The sequence below is a fragment of the Bos javanicus genome, chromosome 3 (genome assembly GCF_032452875.1).
Source record: "Bos javanicus breed banteng chromosome 3, ARS-OSU_banteng_1.0, whole genome shotgun sequence".
NCBI lineage: Eukaryota > Metazoa > Chordata > Mammalia > Artiodactyla > Bovidae > Bos > Bos javanicus.
This window is the reverse complement of record NC_083870.1, coordinates 104,261,934-104,281,273: the sequence shown is the minus strand read 5'-3', so window position 1 is coordinate 104,281,273 and position 19,340 is coordinate 104,261,934. Positions and strand designations below refer to the sequence as shown.

The window sequence follows — 19,340 nt, the reverse complement described above, 5'->3', positions numbered from 1 at the left end:
AACAATTCACCATACCGGATCTTCTGCTAGACCCAATACACTGATTTTTCTTTAAATTTGTCATCTCTCCATTGCACGCTTTAAGGTCAACATTAAGAACTCTGGTCTAGAACCAGACCTCCATTCTCACTGTGTCCACTTCCTGTCCTCCTCTCCTCTCTCGATCCCACTCCAATCAGGTTTCGTCCACTATTTTCCTGAACCTGATCCTGTCAAGGTCACCAGCCACTTCCATGTTGTCAAATCCCGTGGCAGTTTTGTCTTCATCTTACCAGAGCGAACCCAGCACTTGACCCCACAGAGCAGGCTCTTGTAGCTGAAACGTTTCTTTGTTTGGCTTTGAAGACTGATCTCTCTTTGGGGGGCTCTACCTACTGCTCCTTCTCCATCTGCTTAGCTGGTTCCTCATGCTCTGCTTTACCTCCAAATGCTGCAGGACCCTGTCACAGCTCAGCCCTGGGATCTGGCCTCTTCTCCTTCCAGTTCCTCTCTCAGTCCAGTTCCAAGACCCTAAGAATCAGATCCTCCCTGGTGACCACAGCATGTACATCAGTGGCCCACGTCTCTACTCAGAGGTCAAGTAGGCATTTCATACTTAACATGTTCAAACTGAACTCTCCAGACCCTCATCTGACCTGCTCATCCCTCCTTCCCATTTGGGTAAGTGGCAGCCGCATTTGATGTGGGTCAACATTAGAATTGTCCTTGACTCCTCTCTTCATTCACCCTTCACATTCAAAAGAACAGAAAATCCTGTGGGCTCTGACTTCAGTGAATGTCTAGAATCCAACCTGTTCTCAGCATCTCCATTCTGACCCCCCATCCAAGCAACTGGCACTGCTCTGTGGACCATGGCCTAGTCTGGTCTGCTGGTGACTGTACCCGTTGTGTCTAGAATAGTGCTTGGAACATAATGGGCCACCAGCAACTACATGCTGATTAAATTATTGTACGCCCTAGAATAATTTATGTGCACATATGGCACAAAAAGAATTTTGTTTCTTGATAAATAATTTCACAGCTAAGAACACTAGTTCACAATGTTTTCACATTTTTTGAACAGTCACCAGGCCCCTTGCATATGACAGGAAGATGCTAACAAGATGAATGAGGCTCAGAGAAGTAGAACGTTTTCCAAGGCCAAACATTTAGTGCTTGGTGGAGTTAATCTTTGAATCCTAATCATTTATTCAATTCAATAGGTATTTACATGCAGAGTACATCATGAGAAACGCCGGACTGGAAGAAACACAAGCTGGAATCAAGATTGCCAGGAGAAATATCAATAACCTCAGATATGCAGATGACACCACCCTCATGGCAGAAAGTGAAGAGGAACTAAAAAGCCTCTTGATGAAAGTGAAAGTGGAGAGTGAAAAAGTTGGCTTAAAGCTCAACATTCAGAAAATGAAGATCATGGCATCTGGTCCCGTCACTTCATGGGAAATAGATGGGGAAACAGTGGAAACAGTGTCAGACTTTATTTTTCTGGGCTCCAAAATCACTACAGATGGTGACTGCAGCCATGAAATTAAAAGACGCTTACTCCTTGGAAGGAAAGTTATGACCAACCTAGATAGCATATTCAAAAGCAGAGACATGACTTTGCCAACAAAGGTTCGTCTAGTCAAGGCTATGGTTTTTCCTGTGGTCATGTATGGATGTGAGAGTTGGACTGTGAAGAAGGCTAAGCGCTGAAGAATTGATGCTTTTGAACTGTGGTGTTGGAGAAGACTCTTGAGAATCCCTTGGACTGCAAGGAGATCCAACCAGTCCATTGTGAAGGAGATCAGCCCTGGGATTTCTTTAGAAGGAATGATGCTAAAGCTGAAACTCCAGTACTTTGTCCACCTCATGCGAAGAGTTGACTCATTGGAAAAGACTCTGATGCTGGGAGGGATTGGGTGCAAGAGGAGAAGGGGACGACAGAGGATGAGATGGCTGGATGGCATCACTGACTTGATGGATGTGAGTCTCAGTGAACTCCGGGAGTTAGTGATGGACAGGGAGGCCTGGCGTGCTGCGATTCATGGGGTCACAAATAGTCGGACATGACTAAGCGACTGATCTGATCTGATCTGAAGCACCAATTATGTGCCAGATATGTGCCAATTATAGACTTCCCTGCTCAGCTGGTAAAGAATCCGCCTGCAATGCAGGAGACCCCGATTCAATTCCTGAGTCTGGAAGATCCTCTGGAGAAGGGATAAGCTACCCACTCCAGTATTCTTGGGCTTCCCTTGTGGCTCAGCTGGAAAAGAATCTGCCTGCAATGTGGGAGACCCAGGTTCGATCCCTGGTCTGGGAAGATCCCCTGGAGAAGGGAACGGCCACCCACTCCAGTATTCTGGCCTGGAGAACTCCATGGACTGTATGGGGTCGCAAAGAGTCAGACACGACTGAGCGACTTTCACTTTCACTTTCATGTGCCAGGTATTGTTTGCGGAAAACAGACAAATTCCTTTCTAGTGGCAAGAGAAATGTAAGAAATGAAATGCTCATATATGACAGGTGCTACAAAAAAGTAAGGGGACCAGAGTGATGCGGAGTCTTTCTGAGGTAGGATGGTCAGGAGGGATCTCTTTGGGGAAGTGGCATTTAAGCAGACGTGGAGGAAGTGACAGGAGAGCCATATAAGTGTGTGAGTGAGGAGCAGACTTCCAAGGTAAGCTACCTTTAACATGTTTGGGTGACAACAAGGAAGCTGGTGTGGCTGGAACCAAGAGGCTGAAGTGCAGAATTTTGCAATGAGTTCAGAGATATGAAGGGGGCCAAAGGGACCTTCAGGGCCAGTGGAAGCCTTTGAATTTTACCTTGAGTAAAGTGGAAAATCATTAGTGTGCTCAACAAGCAGGAGAGAGACATGGTCTTAGATTTCAACAGGATCACTGTGGTGGCTGCTGCAAGGAGGCCTGAAGACAGGAAAGAGATCTGTTTGGAAAGCTCTCGGCCAGGTTGTGGTGCCCAGATGTTTGATCAACCATGAGTCTAGATATTGTTGTGAAGATATTTTTGTCAGATGTGATTCATGTTTACAGTCAGTAGAGTTCAAGTGAATAATGTGTGTGGGCTGCATCCAATCAGCTGAAGGCCTTAGAAAGACTGAGATTTCCCAAAAAAGAAGAAGGAATCCTGCCTCAAGATTGCAACCTGGAAACCCTGCCTGAATTTCCCACCTGCTGGCTTGACCTTCAAAATTCAGACACACGACTGCATCTACATTTCCAGCTGCCAACTGGCCCTATGGATTTCAAACTTGCCACCCTCAGCTGGCAAATTGAGCCAATCTTTTAAAACAAATCTACACAGTTTACCTACAAAACAGAAACAGTTGCAGGAGTAGAAAACAGATTTATGGTTACCAGGGGGTAAGAGGGAAGGAGGGATAAACTGGGAAATTGAAACTGACATATACACATTGTTGTTGCTGTTTAGTAGCTAAGCTGTTTCTGACTCTTTGCAACCCCATGGACTGTAGCCCGCCAGGCCCTTCTGTCTGTGGGATTTCTCAAGCAAGAATACTGGAATGGGTTGCCATCCCCTTCTCCAGGGGATCTTCCCAACCCAGGGATCAAACCTGAGTCTCTTATGTCTCCTGCATTGACAGGTGAGCTCTTTACTGCTGAGTCACCAGGGAAGTCCAACATATACACGTTATTATATATAAAATAGATGACTAATAAGAACCTCCATCAAAGTCATTCAGTCATGTCTGACTCTTTGCGACCCAGTGGACTATACAGTCTATGGAATTCTCCAGGCCAGAATACTGGAGTGGGTTGCCATCCCCTTCTCCAGGGGATCTTCCCAACCCAGGGATTGAACCCAGGTCTCCTACACTGCAGGCAGATTCTTTACCAGATGAGCCATCAAGGAAGCCCGTATAGTACAGGTCAACTCTATTCAATACTCTGTAATAACTTTTATGGGGAAAGAATCTAAAAAAGGGTAGATATATGTATATGTACAACTGACTCATTTTGTTGTACACTTGAAACCAACACAACATTGCAAATCAACCATTCTCCAGTAAAAATTGTTTAAAGTAAATAAAATCTAGACAGGTAGAGACAGAAGATGGAGAAGGAAATGGCAACCCACTCCACCATTCTTGCTTGGAAAATCCAATGCACAGAGTAGCCTGGAAGGCTACAGTCCATGGGGTTGCAAGAGAGTCAGGCACGATGGAACAACTAAGCAGAAATAGAAGACAGATAAGAAGAGAGAAGAGAATATATATAAATATTTAACAGAATCAGTTCTGTTTCTCTGGAGAATTCTAATACAAAGTGCTTGCAATAATCCATGAGACCAATGAGCAATGATGATCGTTTGCACCTTGGCATTTGCAATGGAGATGGTGAGACATGTTGGGGTCCAGAAACATTTCAAAGGTAGAATAAACTGGATTGGTTAATGAGTTGAATTTGGCAATTAAAACAAAGACAGGCATCAAGGATGACCCCGAGACTTTTGACCTGAGCAACTTGATGAATGATAGTACCCACACCTGTTCTGGGAGATGCTGAGGAGATAGATAAATGAGTCTGGAGCCGAGGGGAGAGGTCAGGCTAGGGTATTTATGGCATTCAAGTTCTTAAGATTGGAGAAGATCCCCAAGGGGGTGATTATAGACAGAGGACAGTAATCCAAGGACTGAGCTCTGGAGCCCCTGGGGATTCTAAGCTCTAGAGGTCAAGAAGAGAAGAAAGAAACAGCCAAGGAAACTGAGAAAATGGGCCAATGAAACTGGTAGAAAAAGTGAAGAGCATGTGTCCTAGAAGCCAAGTCAAGAAGATGCTTTATTCCAAGAGTGATGGCGTGGTCAGCTGTGACAAATGCTGCTGGGAAACGGTCAGCTTGGGGGCATGGAGGACTGTGGCGGTGGGCACTGGGCAGGGGATCCATTGTGGAGAGAGGAGCAGCCCCAAAACACACAGAGGCAAACTGTTACTCACTTTGTCTCCATGTCCGAGGCTTCCACACAGGGACCGGAGTCCAGGCTGGCCCGACAGTCACTTCCCATGTCCCTCAAGAAGGCAGTGCCCTGAGAAATGTCAACACATGCCGGCTGATGGGGGCAGTGGCAGGGGTGTGCGTCTGTGGCATGATGGATTGGTGAAGAGATTAGGAAGAACAGGGTTGAAATATGAATCTGAGTCAGGCTAGGCAGATGGGGAAGTTGCACCTTGTTCCCAGGGAAAGAACGGCACGTCCCTGGCTGGCAGAGGGGGAAGACAGAGAGGGGAAGAAGGCCACAGACACAGGATCCTCTAAACACTACAGGCTGGCCCTTGTCTCTTGGGGCCAGGCCAGGGAGGCTGAGCTTGCCTGATGGAGAGAGCGGGGATGGGGGATTCGAAGATCGGAAGTGTTGCAGCTGCAGCTTCAAAGGTGGGGCCTATCAGGGAGGCCGCCATGGGGAAGGAGAGGCAGGCGGGGAGACCACGACTCACAAGGTGGGCCCCAAGGGCCAAGCACGTTCTGGGGAAAGGGAGAGTCATGGGCTCCTTTGGGATGGGACTGTCCAGGTTTTCCTCCCAATAGCCACCGGGAGGTGGTCCATTATTCCCTCCACTTACTGATGAAGACTTGGAGAAGCTGCCCAAGGTCACACAGTTCAGAAGTGCTGGGGTCTGGGTTTGAACATGGATCTCCTTATCTCCAAGGCCCATGTTCCTTTTTTCTCCCATAAGCTGAGCAGAGACAAGAATTCCAGAGAGAAAACGTGCTGCACACACCACATGCTTGAACTCGCTGGGCTTGTAAAATGAACTTCATTTGTAAAAGAAAGACAACAGTGATACCTGTCGCAACAGACTGAAGGGGATTCTGCTCATAGAACAGCATGGTGCCTGCGTGTTTGAGAAGAGAGTTGTTGCTTCTGACGGTTATTTCGGTTTACAGATAAGAAGTCATGTAAGAGTCTATCAAATTCTTTGTACTCAGAAGAGTAGGCCAAAGTCTGGATTCAAAGCAAGACAATGGGAATACCAAAGTTCACTCAAACTTTTTCCATTTCATCCCAAGATAAGAAAGAAGGGGATGAGCATGCAGACCAGTGGGGAGCAGCCCTGAAAGCATGAGATGGGATTAAGCTTTTGCAAAAAGGATCAGCCTTAGGAAACACAGTGACATCAGATTTTAGCCACAAATTGGAGAGTGGGCCCGGAATACCCAGATGGGCTATCTGGGCTTCAGTTCAACGTTAAGCATGGAGTACCTCCTGCATGCCAGGCTCCGTGCCTGGCAGGGCAGAGCCATGGGATGGGCACTGTTGACAGCTGTCCTGGCTGGCGGTGGTGATGACGCCCTTGCGGACTTTGACCCAACCTTCCATCACGGAGATGGTAGGTCACACATTGCCTCGAATGGCAGCTGTGAGATCAAGGGACCTTCAGTGGCATGCATTACCCCCAGACAAGGATGAGCTCAGGAGGAGCCAGCCTCATCACTCTCATAGCAGCCTCATGTGGTGGGTCCTGTCACAATGCCCCTGTGATGGAAGAGGAAACTAAGCTCAGTTAGAGTTGATGCGACTTGACAAGATCACTCGGCTGCAGCAGGATCAGGATTTGAACCCTGGTCAATCTGTTCCCAAAGCAGGTGCTCTTTCCTCCAGGCCAGGTTAGGACTTCGGCTTCTAAAAGGCATCGACAGGTAAGATGGACGATACCAGGCCCAGGTGTACCCATCACTTGGGAGATGGCCAGCAGAGGCAGGATGAGGGGCTGGGCAGGCACTGATCACAAGGATGGTCCTTCAATAAAACTGGGGAGAGGAGATGAAAGACACAAGATCTAGGGATGGAGAACCCTGAGGTCAGCCTGATATCTGCCCACCTGTCTGCCTGCACCTTTTGACCTGAGGAAAAACCCTAGGCTCAACTGGGGCAGATGCCTGAGTCCCCACTCTACTATCGACTGGCCCTGTTACCTGAGACCAGGTGCTCTACCTCTGGAGCCTCGCTCTCCCTGGCTATGAAACGGTCTCCCCTCACTCCACCTGCAAAATGTCTTGCACACAAGGCAGGTGCTTAACCCAGCATCATGCTCCTGTGTTCTCTGGGCCTCTCTACCCCCATCAGCCCCAACCCCCATCCTGGGAGTGGGCCCTGGGCTTGTCAGGGTGCCAGCCAGCTGTCAACCCCGCCCTGACTGGCCAGTTAATGAGTGACCAGGGTGCTGGAGGCCAGCCTATAAAAAGCTGCCAGATGAGGAAGCAGGTGGGAGCCAGGTGGACGGCGGCGGGACACAGAGAGAGCGAGATGGCCAGCAGGGCGGTGTCAGGGTACCTGCTGTGTGCGGTTGCCCTGGTCTTCCTCATGCTGCTGCAGGGCACACAGTCAGTCTACATCCAGGTTTGTCCTGAAGGTCCCCACAGCGAGAGGCTGGGATGGAGAGGGAATGCTGGGAAACTCACTAAGGACAGTCCAGGACCCAGGGCTCAGCCCAACACCCAATCACACCACAGGGGCCAAAAGAGCAGGTGGGTGGAAGCAGCTAGAACGCCAATGACAGCGATGACAGTAATGATAACAATAAATATGGTCATTCTGCGTTGCTCTCCTCAAGAGCCCATTCCGGTCAGAGGTCAGATGGGGAATCAGACATAGTGCCTGCCCTTGAAGAGCCCAGAAGGGGAGGGAGACTTCTTTAATGCTCCCACGACTCTGTGTATCCTCCCACGTGTGGGTGGAGAGGGGATGATGGCCACCAGAGAAGTTTGCTCAGAGAGTTAACTTGAGCTGACATTGCAGGATGAGCAGGAGGGATCTAGGCACAGGGACCAGGACTGCTCCAGGAAGAGAAAGCCCCAGCATACAGAAAGGCCCCAGGAGAAGACAGCAGGGGGTGCAGGTCTCCTTGCCGGGCAGCTGTGAGGCTAAAAGGAGTCCATCGATGGAGGCAGGGCCTGCCTGCACTGTGGCAAGCTGCCACTGGGCTCCTGTAGCACATTCGACTGGGCATCCTGGGGAAGGAATAAGGAAATTCTGAGGTGGGGTGTGTCAGCTTCCCCCTGCAGCCTTGGCCTTGGAGCCAACCAGCTGGACTAGGCATTGCCATCAGTTTTCCATGTTGGTTCAGGGGCAATCACGCAGTTACAGGGGTGGGGGGTGGTGGTGCCTGGGTACCAGGCACCTGGGAGGAGTGGAGTGTGACTGTCTCTGTCAGATGAGGTTCAGAGTGGGGAATAGACGGGCAGCCGGTGGAATTTGAATCAAAGTCCCCCCCAGCCCCGTCTCCAAAGCCCATGCCTTGAACCGCCATGATCACAGCCTTGCTCAACCTTATCTCCCAGTTCGCCTGTGGCACAGGGGGATGTGAAGTGTCAGGCAGCACCTCCCACCTGCCAGGTGGTCTTCCACGCCTCAACTTTTCAACTCCATGAGAACAGGGATGCTCCCTGGTCTCCTGGCAGCACCCTGCCCCCTTCCCTGCTCAGGCTGTGATGCCTGAGGTCTCCTTCCTCCTCCAGTACCAAGGCTTCCAGGTCCAGCTGGAATCGGTGAAGCAGCTGAATGACCTGGTGGGTCAATGGGTGCCCAGCCCCGGCCTGCAAGACCAGAGTCCCCAGCCCTCTGTGTGCCATCACCCGGCCCTGCCGCTGGACCTCCGGCCCATCTGTGCCTCTAAGGATGTAGCTAGCATCTTCCAGGCCTTGAGTGAGTCCCCCCTCCCCTACGGAGCCACCTGACCCTCATGTTCTCGCCTCCCTGCACCCCAGGTCCTCTACCTCATGAGGTTTCTGTTAAGCACCTAGTGGCTGAGAATAGGGAGATTCAAGAAACTCAGCCCCTGCCCTTCCCGGCTAGGGCGCTGAAATCAGCCATTCAAGGAGCCCCTTCAGTCCCTAGCAACCTGGCTGGGATAATCAGCCCTCCTCCAAGACTTAACAGGTGGGGGGAAGGGACACTGGAAAAGGATCCATAAAAATCTCTGCAATACATGGGGCGACCAGGGAGGCACAGCGGGGACACAGGAGAGAGACGGCTCATGTCTGGGGACATGAAAGGGAATCTGAAAGGCTTCCAAGAGGGGGTTACATCTAAGCTGAAATGTGCGGGATGAAACAGCTGATCAGGAGAATGCAGGAACTGGCTAGCACTTATTTTTTTTCCTTTCGATTTTATTGGAGTATCATTGATTTAGAATGTTGTATTGGCTTTGGGTATACAACAAAACGATTCAGTTATACATATACATCTATTCACTCTTGCTTTTCCAGATTCTTTTCTCTGTAACCTTAATTTATAACCTATATCTATATAGGTTAATCTATAACCTATAGATTCTGATATCGGTTATCACAGAATATTGAGTAAAGTTCCTTATGCTGTACAGCAGGTCCTGGTTGGTTATCTGTCCTATATATAGTGGTGCTCAGGGGCAAAGAATCCATCTGCAGTGCAGGAGACACAGGGGACATGGGTTCGATCCCTGAGTGGGGAAGATGCCCTGGAGGAGGGCATGGCAACACACTCCAGTATTCTTGCCTAGAGAATCCCATGGACAGAGGGGCCTGTTGGCCTACAGTCCATGGGGTCACAGAGTCGGACACGACTGAAGTGACTGAGCACGCATGCATGTATACTAGTGTGTATACGCTCATCCCAAGCTCCTGATTTATCCCTCCCACCTCATTCCCCCTTTGGTAACTATAAGTTTGTTTTGGGTATCTGTAAGTCTGTTTCTATTTTGTGAATAAGTTCATTTGTATCATTTTTTAAAATTAGATTCCACATAGAAGTGGTGTTCTGTGGTGATAGTCTTTGTCTGATGGGTGTTGTTCCGTTGCTTAGTCCCTTAGTCCTGTCCAACACTTTGTGACCCCATGGACTGTAACCCACCAGGGTCCTCTGTCCATGGGGTTTCCCAGGCAAGAATACTGGATTAGGTTACCATTTCCTTCTCCAGAGGATCTTCCCAACCCAGGGATTGAGCATTTATCTCCTGCATTGGCAGGGGGATTCTTTACCTCTAAGCCACCAGGGAAGCCTGACTTACTTCACTTAGTATGATCATCTCTAGTAGCCAGGATTTACTGAGCACTTACTAAGTACCAGGCCCTGGGTCAATCCCTTTGCCTGCCTGCTATCCTCACTACCCCTTGGCCAGGCTGATACTGTCTGTTGAGCAGGCAGGAAAACTCAGGCAGGGTTTGAGTGACTCGCCCAGACACTGCTAGGAGGACAGGACATGGGACTTGAGCCCAAGCCTCTCACTCTGCTTTTAAACTTTCTTGCTCTCAACCTGTGACAAAAATACCAGGCCCCTCCCTCAGACCCTCTCAGAGGCAGGCCTTCTCTGGCTGCCTGGTCAGTGACTCTCTGGACCACAGATGTTTCAGGTTCAGCTGACAAGTATTTTCTTCCACCCAGGGACCATCGCTAACGACGACTGTGAGCTGTGTGTGAATGTTGCCTGTACCGGCTGCAGCTGAGATGGCCTGGGTGCCCTGAGCTCACCCAGGAACCTTGCCCCCACCAGTCCGCTGCCTTCAGAGCCTCCACTCCCATCCAGGCTCTGGGGGTCCCTACCACCACAGTCATCCCCTTTCCTCCAGGGCCCGACAGCTGGATCTGGTGCAAAGCAATTGGAACCACAGTTGGAGAAGAGTTTGGTTCCTGGAGCAGCCCTGCTGCTGAATAAAGATTCTCCACCTACACTCGGAGGCAGGCGTCCATTTGTTCATCCCCAGGAGGCTTGAGCAGAGCTTCCCTAGGTTAGCTTCCCTAACCCCTGAGTTAGGCATTTTCCTGGTTTCCTTGTCTGTGGAGTTGGTTCATTAAGCTCTGTTTCATATCGGAAGAGTGAGGCTGTGAATGGAAATGAGTCGCCTGGGATCACAGAGTTGGGAAGGCACAGAGCACCCAGACCCATCTGACCCCCAAGCTAAGCTCAGGGCCTGGCCCAGCTACAGAGCCAGAGCTTCTGTGCTCCTAATGGAGTTGGGGGACGATGAGGGGAGAAGAGGAGAGAATGGGAGGAGGAACGGGGCTCTCTCCTGAAGGTGGGAGTGGGGTGGGACAGGTGGAGAGAAGAGCCACTCAGTGCACCTTCTGGGCTGATTCTGCCCATGCCCCCCAACCCCCTCTGCCTTAGTGCACCTTTGTCCCCCTTCCTGGGCTCCCCAGGACCATCTGGCCAGCTCCAGGTGGGAGGCCTTCCTTCCCTCTCTTCACCCTGGTGGCCCCGAGGAATATTAATGATCCCAGCATCTCCGGAGCATCTGCTACACCCTAGGCACTGCTCTGAACTCTCTGCAGATATTAACTCACTGAGTTCTCACAACAGTCCAGTGCAGCAGATACTTCATTATTATCACATCCACTTTACGAGTGAGGGACCCAGGTACAGAGAGGGCTAGTGAGCCCGGCATCACAGGCTCAGCACAATGGCAAAGCAGGCTTCTTCCAGGAAGTCTGGGCCAGGGTCTCTGCTCTGAACTGCCATGTTACTGCCTCCCTGTGACCCCAGGCCCTGGCCACAGCTGAGGACACCCAAGGGAGGATGCCCTGCAGCCACCGCCTTCCTCCAAGGGCCTTCCGAGCTCTTCTTGAGGCTGGGGATTCCTGGAAGAAGGGCTTCCCAGAGTGGCTTCCTCCTCGGCCTCTGTCCCAGGTAACCAGAGAGGAGAAAACCCTTGAGTTGTGCCCTCTGAACACAGATCCCAGGGCCATGGCCATGGTGAATCCCTCCAGACTAGCTGCCTGAGGCCAGTGGCCACTCTGGCTCCTTCCTCTGCTCCCCTCACGGGGGCCTGGGGGCCTTTGCAAGGCCTCCTACATCTCTCTGGGCTCCTCTCCTTCCTCTGTCATCACTGCCTCCCAACTCCTACAACCCCTACCAGCCCAGAGATTCCTCCCTGCCCTGCACCCTGCAGGCTCTCTATGCCCACCATGCCAGACGTACACCATAGCACTGCTCTGACAGTGCCCCTTACCCTTCTGAGGCTCCCCAGTACCATCTCTCATATCTAACCTGAGCCCAGCACCATCTGGCCTCGTCTCCCACCTGCCAGGGGAGGAGGCAGTAAAGGCAACTGCCACTGAGTGAGCACCTACTATATGCGAGGCACATGGTAGAGCCATCTGCACAGAAATAATAACAGCGTCAGCAAAGTGCTCACATGGGCCCCCAGGGACCTCTAAAAGCCTTTCCTCTATTACCCATTTTAATCTTCACTCAACCCTACGAAGTAGGGATTCTTGTCATTCCCATTTTACAGATGAGGAAACTGAGGGATGAATAGGTTAACTAACCTGCCAAAATTCACACAACTGGTAACGGGCGATGCCTGAATTGACGGAGGGTGGCTTCAGAGTGGGAAAATTAAGTGTTTCTGCCCCACCACCATTCTCATCAAGTGCCCCTGCAACCTTGGGAGGAGGGATCTGTTATCATCTCCATTCTCAGATGAGGAAACCAAGTCTCAGAGAAGGGTACGGAGCCTATCAATGACAAGATCAGGCTCAAACCCAGCCCTGTGCATCTCCTGGGCTCTACATCATCCAGGCTGAACCATGCCAGTGCCATGGACCTTCCTGATTCTGTGTCTGCATTAAACCCCATCCATTTTCTGAAATGCCTTCTGCCTCTCTCCCTTCACACTGATTTTGAAATTACATCCATCCCAGTGCAAACTCCAAGGGCCAATGCAAACGCCCTGCCTTCTCTCCCCATTCACAGAGCCTTACTGACCTCTGCCCTGAAGATGCCTCACCCTCTGATTCCTGAAGCCCAGGGAATCCTGCCAGAATCACCCCGGGCACTTCTTCCTTCCCTAAGAAGGACCATGGTCGCCTCCTTTTTCCTCATTCCCTCTACCGTTCTCTGTTGTTTGTATTTTGTTTTGTTGTTTTGACCACTTATTGCATTCTGTTTGCATCTGAACTTTTCTTGCATTACACACACATTCACACACACTATTTCTGGGTGTGTGCTGTGTGTGTGCACACTAAGTCGTTTCAGTCATGTCCAGCTTTTTGCAACTCCATGGACTGTTACCACCAGGCTCCTCTGTCCATGGGATTCTCCAGGCAAGAATACTGGAGTGGCTTGCCATTTCCTTCTCCAAGGGATCTTCCTGACCCAGGGATGGAATCCGATTCTCTTATGCCTCCTGCACTGGCAGGAGGTTTCTTTACCACTAGCGCCTCCTGGGAAGTCAGTACAATTACAATTCCGGTTTTACAGAGGAGGAGATGAGGCTCAGAGTGGGAAAGCGACTTTCCAAACATCACGCAGGATGTGGAAGACCTGAGCAGGACCACAGGGCCGAAACGGTGCAGCTGTTGCTTGCCCTGCCCCCTGTGTACAGGATCAGCCCCGTGGCGGGCCTCACCTGCTCCGGGGCTCAGAGGGACTTCCCCAGACTCCGAAGCCATTAATCCACAGGGAGGCCCAGGGAGCAGCAAGGATGAGGGGGCATAAGGACTCCTCCTGGAGGGGTGAGGAAAGGCTGCCCTCTGAGAGGAGGCACGGGGGTGAGGACTCGGCCCCGAGCAGGAGTGATGTGGTCAGGAATGTGAAAAGTGGAACAAAGGATATGGTGAGAACTATGGCTTGGGGTGTGGGCCCTGGGGGCGGGGCGGGGAGGGGTGGGTGGGTGGGTAGGAGGTGGGGGTGGGGCGGGGGCTGGGGGGCGGCGGCAGGCAGGAGGCAGCGCTTAAGTGGTCAATGTGGGGCTAGATTGTGAGGCCCCTTGAACACTCTCCAGCCAGGGGCTGACCGCATAGCCCCTCCGTGCCTGTGTTGGTCATCCAAAGCAGCTCAGGTGCTCTCCTGTGGTTTAGTGGGCTTGATGACTCCGAGGATGGTGAAAGAAAAGCAGAGTTTCCACCTGCCCATTGATGGATGGTGGACTTAAGTCCCCTCAGCGTCTGTGCAAGGAGGCAGCCCGAAGGGGTGCTGGCTTGGCAGAAAGAGTGGCATACTTGCACATAGCACACTGAATCCTGAGCTGGTGAGGGCAGGGTAGGCATCCCTAAAGTGTGATGATGAGTAGACTGACGGATAAAAGAAGGAACGAACGCAACACAGAGAGGGCTCTGGAATCTGGTTTATTAGCCGCGGGTGGGCATGGATCTTAGGAAGCATCAGCAGCTCCGGTGGGGCAGGGGCTGGGCACCCCTCAGGCTGCTCTCTCCTCACTCCTGCATTCGGGGTAGGTTGAGCTGTGAGGAGGAGGAGCGCCCTGCGGGGAAGGGACAGGAGGCAGGGAGTACTATCTGTTCTAGCATCCAGCACAGGCCGCGTAGGCACAGATCTCACACGTGCTTGGATCCGCCGCGATGGCCCCTGGACGGGAGAGATGGAGCCCCGTGAGCGCAGCTTCCCTTCCCCAAAGCTCCCTCCCTCACTTGAGCCAGAGTTTGGACACCCGCCACCCAGGAGAAACCGAGGCCTGTCCTTTCTGACCAGCGGGGCTTTCAGCAACAAACCAGGACACAAGTACCACTCAAGCCAGCCAATTAGAAGAGTCTACTCAGCTGCTACAGCTGAGACCAGAAGAACCCAGAAGCACAACAGAGGGCTTAACAGACCCACCAATCAGAGTAGAGCCCGTCCTCGGAATCCCACCAATCAGAACACACCTCTCCTTCAAGAGCTACAAATCCGGGAATCCATGGGCCCCAGGCTCTTCAGAGAGAGGGTTACTCACCCAGCCTGTCCAGGATCTCCTGGGCGTTGGACTCCTTGCAAAGAGGCTTGAGTTCTTCGGGAAAAGTAGGCAAGCTACAAAGGTTGGAAGCGATGTGTCCACCAGGATTTCTAGGGATCCTAGGCTCCTGGAGCTCCTGGAGGTCCTTGAGCTTCTTCACCGACTCCAGAGAAAAGGAGAAGTCTCCATCCTGAGAGAGACATGTTCGGAGTGTGAGGCCAGGCTGCAGCCTGCTCCCTGACTGCCTCCTCCAGAAGTGACCCCTCTCCCGGCCCAGAGGCACTTGAGCAGTGTTTGCGGCATATGGGAGCCAGGTACTCCGCCGTGGGGCAATATGAGGTAGTCAGAGTTCAAGCTTTACAGCCAGACACTAGGCTTGGATCCTGGTTTTGCTTTGGAATCATGAACAGGTCATTACACTCCGGGAGCCTAGGTTCTGCATGTTATATAAGGAATGGAGAAAACAGACACGAAGTGTCAGGGACACAATAGGTGTCTACTAGTGGGAGCCATGGTGTTGATCTGTGGGGACCAGAGCTGGGACCAGATCCAGGCTTCCCGAATCCACGTGGCTGTACCGGGTTGTCTTCACCTCTGCCTGAGAGCAGTGTGGGCTGATCCCCTGGCCCCCAGCTCCAGCCTGGTGCCTGGCTGATGTTTGAGAAGCAATAAAAGGCCTCCCGGGGCCTGGCTGTGGAGCCAGAGTGGGGCCCCTAATGAGTGCCAGACTGGCCTTTTAGCTGGCATCCACACCAGTAGGGACACCCTCCCGTCAGGACCTTCAGGGTGTCCAGGTGATTTCTGAGACCCAGGTCAGGGCTTTGGCTGAGAAGTAAGGTCTGGAATGAAACTGAGCTCCTTCACTTCCCAACCACGTGCCCATGACAAATTACAAACTCTAAGGCTCCATTTCCCCCCACCTCTAAGAAATGCGGCTAGCAATCTCTTCTTCCCAAAGTGATCCTGGGGCCCCAGTGGAGCCTGGTCATGGCAAGCACTCTGTAAATTGGCTGGTCACCTGCGTTTCCCTGACTGTTTCTCTTCTCTCTTCCTGATCTTTCTATGAGTTTGAAAACGAAAGGTGTGAGAGGCAGGACTGAGAAGGAGATCCGTGGGGCAGAGCCAAGCCTTAGACATACCGCACCCTCAGTCCCCAGGGAGGGGTTGCTTTATCAGAGGACAGGCCCTGCACCCTATAGGTAGAGAGCAGTCTGGAAAATGGTGGGGACAGAGAACTTACCTTCACGATGACTCCTCCTGTCAGGGTGGCCCAGGCTCCAAGGAGGCACAGGGCGGACAGCAGGAAGGTGTTCATGGTGGCAGCACCCAAGAGAGAAGAGTGACTGGTTCTGGATGCCAGGGGGAAACACTGGGACTTTTAAAGAGGGCAGGGTTACTGAGTAACTCAGGAGTCTTGATGAGCATCTCAGCTGCTTGCTGGTCAATTCAATCCTAATCAGATAAGGCTCAAGACCGCCCTGGCAGATAAGAGATCAGTCCAGGGAAGAGCCCCAGCCCCTCCCTGGATTCCCACTTTAACCCACGACTGGACTGGGTTCTGCATTCATTCACCACCAGGCCTTGTGCCAGGGTGGGGCTGCAGACTGCACCCAGCCCTTAAAGAGGGTGGCCCAGGCAGGGGCAAGTGCAGGGTTATTAGGGGAGTGGGTGGGCAAGGGGAATGGAGAGGCCATTCACCTAGCCCAGGGGCAGGGCAGTTCAGGAAGTTTTCCCAAAGGAGGTTATGCCAGCACTTGGTTTTAGAGAATGGGTGAAAATTTTCTTAGAGAAGGGGCCAAGGGTAGAAGGCCATTTTTTGCTGAGAATGCCACGTGTGGGATAGCAGGGAAGTAAAATAGGCCTGGTAGAAGTGGGGAAATGTGAGTAATTCAGCCTGGGGGGAGGAGGAGGTTTCAAGGGGGCTTCGAGTCCTGAGAGATGACACAACCAAGGCGGGTACAAGGTTTAACCACTGTGACTTTGAGAGAGGACTCCGCTCTGTCATCCGTAGGCCTGGGTTCAAGCCCCATCTACTGCCCCATTTCGATGTATGTGAATTTGGGCAAATTGTTTCCATCTCTGAACTTCAGAGCTCCCTGTATTCTCTCTGGGAACCAACATGATAATGCATATCTCATGGGAGTGAGAATTAATGAGGTTAGAAAGACGCTTACCTCAATGCTCGGCACGCAGAAAGCACACAGTTCAGACCTCTGAGTTATCATTATTTTGGTCAACAGTAGCAGCAGCTTCTGGTTCCCTTTGGCCCCTCTGGGGATCAGCCTCCTGGTCTGAGCCAGTCTGTTCTCATCCTGTGCTGGGTCTGCTGCCCTGTCCATCCAGCAGGTTCATATCTTCCTCAAATGTGTTTTTTCTCCTCCTTCCTGATTCCCTTGACCCCTGCTTCTCTCACCATCTCCCCCCTCCCTCCACCGCATCCCTTTTTTTTTCTGCTCCCCCTCCCACAACTAACTCAGCCTAATCTCCTCCATCCTGGCCTTTCCTGCCAAGCTCAATTCTGACTTCGAATATGTGGTTCCATTTGCCTTGGAAGGTTTTTCCTTCCTCATCACTAGATGAACTCCTACTTAAACATTAAGGCCCAGATCCAGTAGCCCCCACTGCATCCTCAGCTAAATAACCTCTCTTTGTTCTCACAGAACCAGATAACATTCCCTACCTGGGATCTGGTCGAGTTGAGTTACTTGGGTGTGCGTCTTTGCCCCTCTAGACTCTGACCCCCATGAACTCTGTACTCCAGCAGAGTGCATGTTTATTGTATTCTTTTTGAGCAGAGCCTCCTGGACACAGAGGAAGGGCAGCCCCAGGAGCTGCTTTGTTCTAATCTACAAACCAATCTGGCTGGAAGCCAAGGAGGCTCCAAACAAAGAGGTAGGGGTGGGAATCCCTGGGTGGGGAGAGTCAACACTGAAGGGGAAATTGGAGGGAACTTCAAAGGGGTTCAACCCCAGGGAGGAGCAAGAAACACTTGGTTAACCTGCCCTCTCAGGCTAATCCTCAGAACCAGACTAAACTTCCCTCCTTTTCTAGAGTGTGTGTGTATGTACACAGAGGTGTGTGTGACTGAAGTGTGTTAGTGTGTATGAGGGGTGTGTATATGTGCTGAAGTCTACGTATCCAGAACAGCCATGTGGTGGCCTCTGCTAGCTGAGAGCTGGGTGGGAGTGAACACCAGTGGAGGGTTAGGTATGGACAGGGTACAGTAGGGTTAAGGATGGAGTTTGGGTTGAAGGTAAGGCTAGAATCAGGGTAGAATTTATTGTGAATGGGATGGAGGTGAGCACAGGTACAGACCAGGAGGAGTGTAGCTGAGGTTGCTGCTGCCGTTGGAACTGGGGTTGGGTGGACTTGAGCTGGGCTAGCGTAGAAGCTGGGTTAAGACCACTCATAGGTTTCCAGCTGGGGCTGGAGTTACCTTAGGGCAAGATGAAGTAGCAGAGAGTGAAAGGAGTTCAGGTTAGGACTCGAATTCGAGTGTGGGTCAGGGTCAGGGTGGAGCTGAGCTTGGGCATGGGGTAAGGGTCAGGGTCAGGGTTAGAATTGGGGCTGCGGCTAGGATGATGTAGGGACTGTCCCTGACGTGGAGGTTGGCTGGAGTGAGGTTCAGGTTCTGTGCTTGGTTAAGGTTGGAGTTGAGTCTGCAGCGGAGATGGAGGAGTGGGTGGGGGTCAGGTCTGTGACTGGGGTTGGATGGGGAGCTGGACTGGGATTCAGTTTAGCATCAAGGATGGGGTTGAATAGGCTGCTGTGAGCTGAGGAGCCCTGTCTCTGGTTCCCTTTGGTTCTCAGTCCTTTCCCTCCTGAGGCACCATGGGATTAGGGGTAAAGGGAGGGGGCTTTGGTTCCTGCAGCCTCTTTCTCCCATACGCCCTTAGCCAGGGCTGACCTGGTGCACACCAGGGGTGGGGTGGGTGGGGGTCTAGGTGTGTGGCAGTGACATAGCTCCGCACTGTGGGAAAGAGGAAATGGCTCCCAGGCCTCAGCCCTTTGGGCCTGACCCTACCCAACCCTGCCTCTGACATCTTCCCTGGGAAATGGAAACCAGTACCCTCCCTCTCTCCCCGCCAATTCCCTGGCCCAGCGTGGGCCCAGGTGTGGATCCAGGCCCCCTCCCTCCTCTCCTGCATTGAAGCTGCTGGATCTTGGGGCCCCCTTGGAAGCCTGGGGTTCTGGACCACCCCAGGCCCACACCTGAGTCCTGTGGTCTTGGTTCCCCAGCACCCCAACACCCCTCATCATTCCTTACAGGCAAGTGGGTCAGTCTGGGTTGTTTGGGGACGCTCACATCCAAGGCCACCTCTTCTGACAAACTCCTGAACCTCCATAGCCTTCCAGGCCATACCACCTCTATCTGCCTCCCCATGTGAAAACCCATCAGTGGCTGCCCAACACCTTCAGAAGGAAGCCCAGACTCCCTGTCCTGGCATTCAAAGCTCATCATGGTCAGCTCCCTGCTCACCTTTCACCCAGGATCCCAAGTCTCCCTAGGAGTGGCCCAAAAAGAAGGAGCCCAGACCTGGGGCCCTGTAGGTCAGCGGTCCCAACCTTTTTGGCACCAAGGACTGGTTTCATGAAAGACAATTTTTCCATGGACCAGGGTGGGTGGGTGGGGAAAGGCCTAGGGATGATTCAAGTGCTTACGTTTACTGTGT

At 52.0% G+C, this 19,340-nt stretch overlaps 2 protein-coding genes across 2 annotated transcripts; one reads left to right on the top strand and one right to left on the bottom strand.

The window, feature by feature from the left end:
- Positions 1-7,233: 7,233 nt before the first annotated feature.
- On the top strand, positions 7,234-10,668 carry GUCA2B (guanylate cyclase activator 2B). Its single transcript, XM_061412312.1, has 3 exons — positions 7,234-7,360; positions 8,479-8,665; positions 10,382-10,668. Exons 1-3 carry the CDS (start codon positions 7,268-7,270, stop codon positions 10,441-10,443), a joined length of 342 nt encoding a protein of 113 aa, XP_061268296.1. The 5' UTR covers positions 7,234-7,267; the 3' UTR covers positions 10,444-10,668.
- Positions 10,669-14,044: 3,376 nt separating this feature from the next.
- Positions 14,045-16,029, bottom strand: GUCA2A (guanylate cyclase activator 2A). The gene is made up of 3 exons (XM_061412311.1): positions 15,908-16,029; positions 14,668-14,857; positions 14,045-14,303 (listed from the first exon to the last, which is right to left on the bottom strand). Exons 1-3 carry the CDS (start codon positions 15,980-15,982, stop codon positions 14,239-14,241), a joined length of 330 nt encoding a protein of 109 aa, XP_061268295.1. The 5' UTR covers positions 15,983-16,029; the 3' UTR covers positions 14,045-14,238.
- Positions 16,030-19,340: the final 3,311 nt, after the last annotated feature.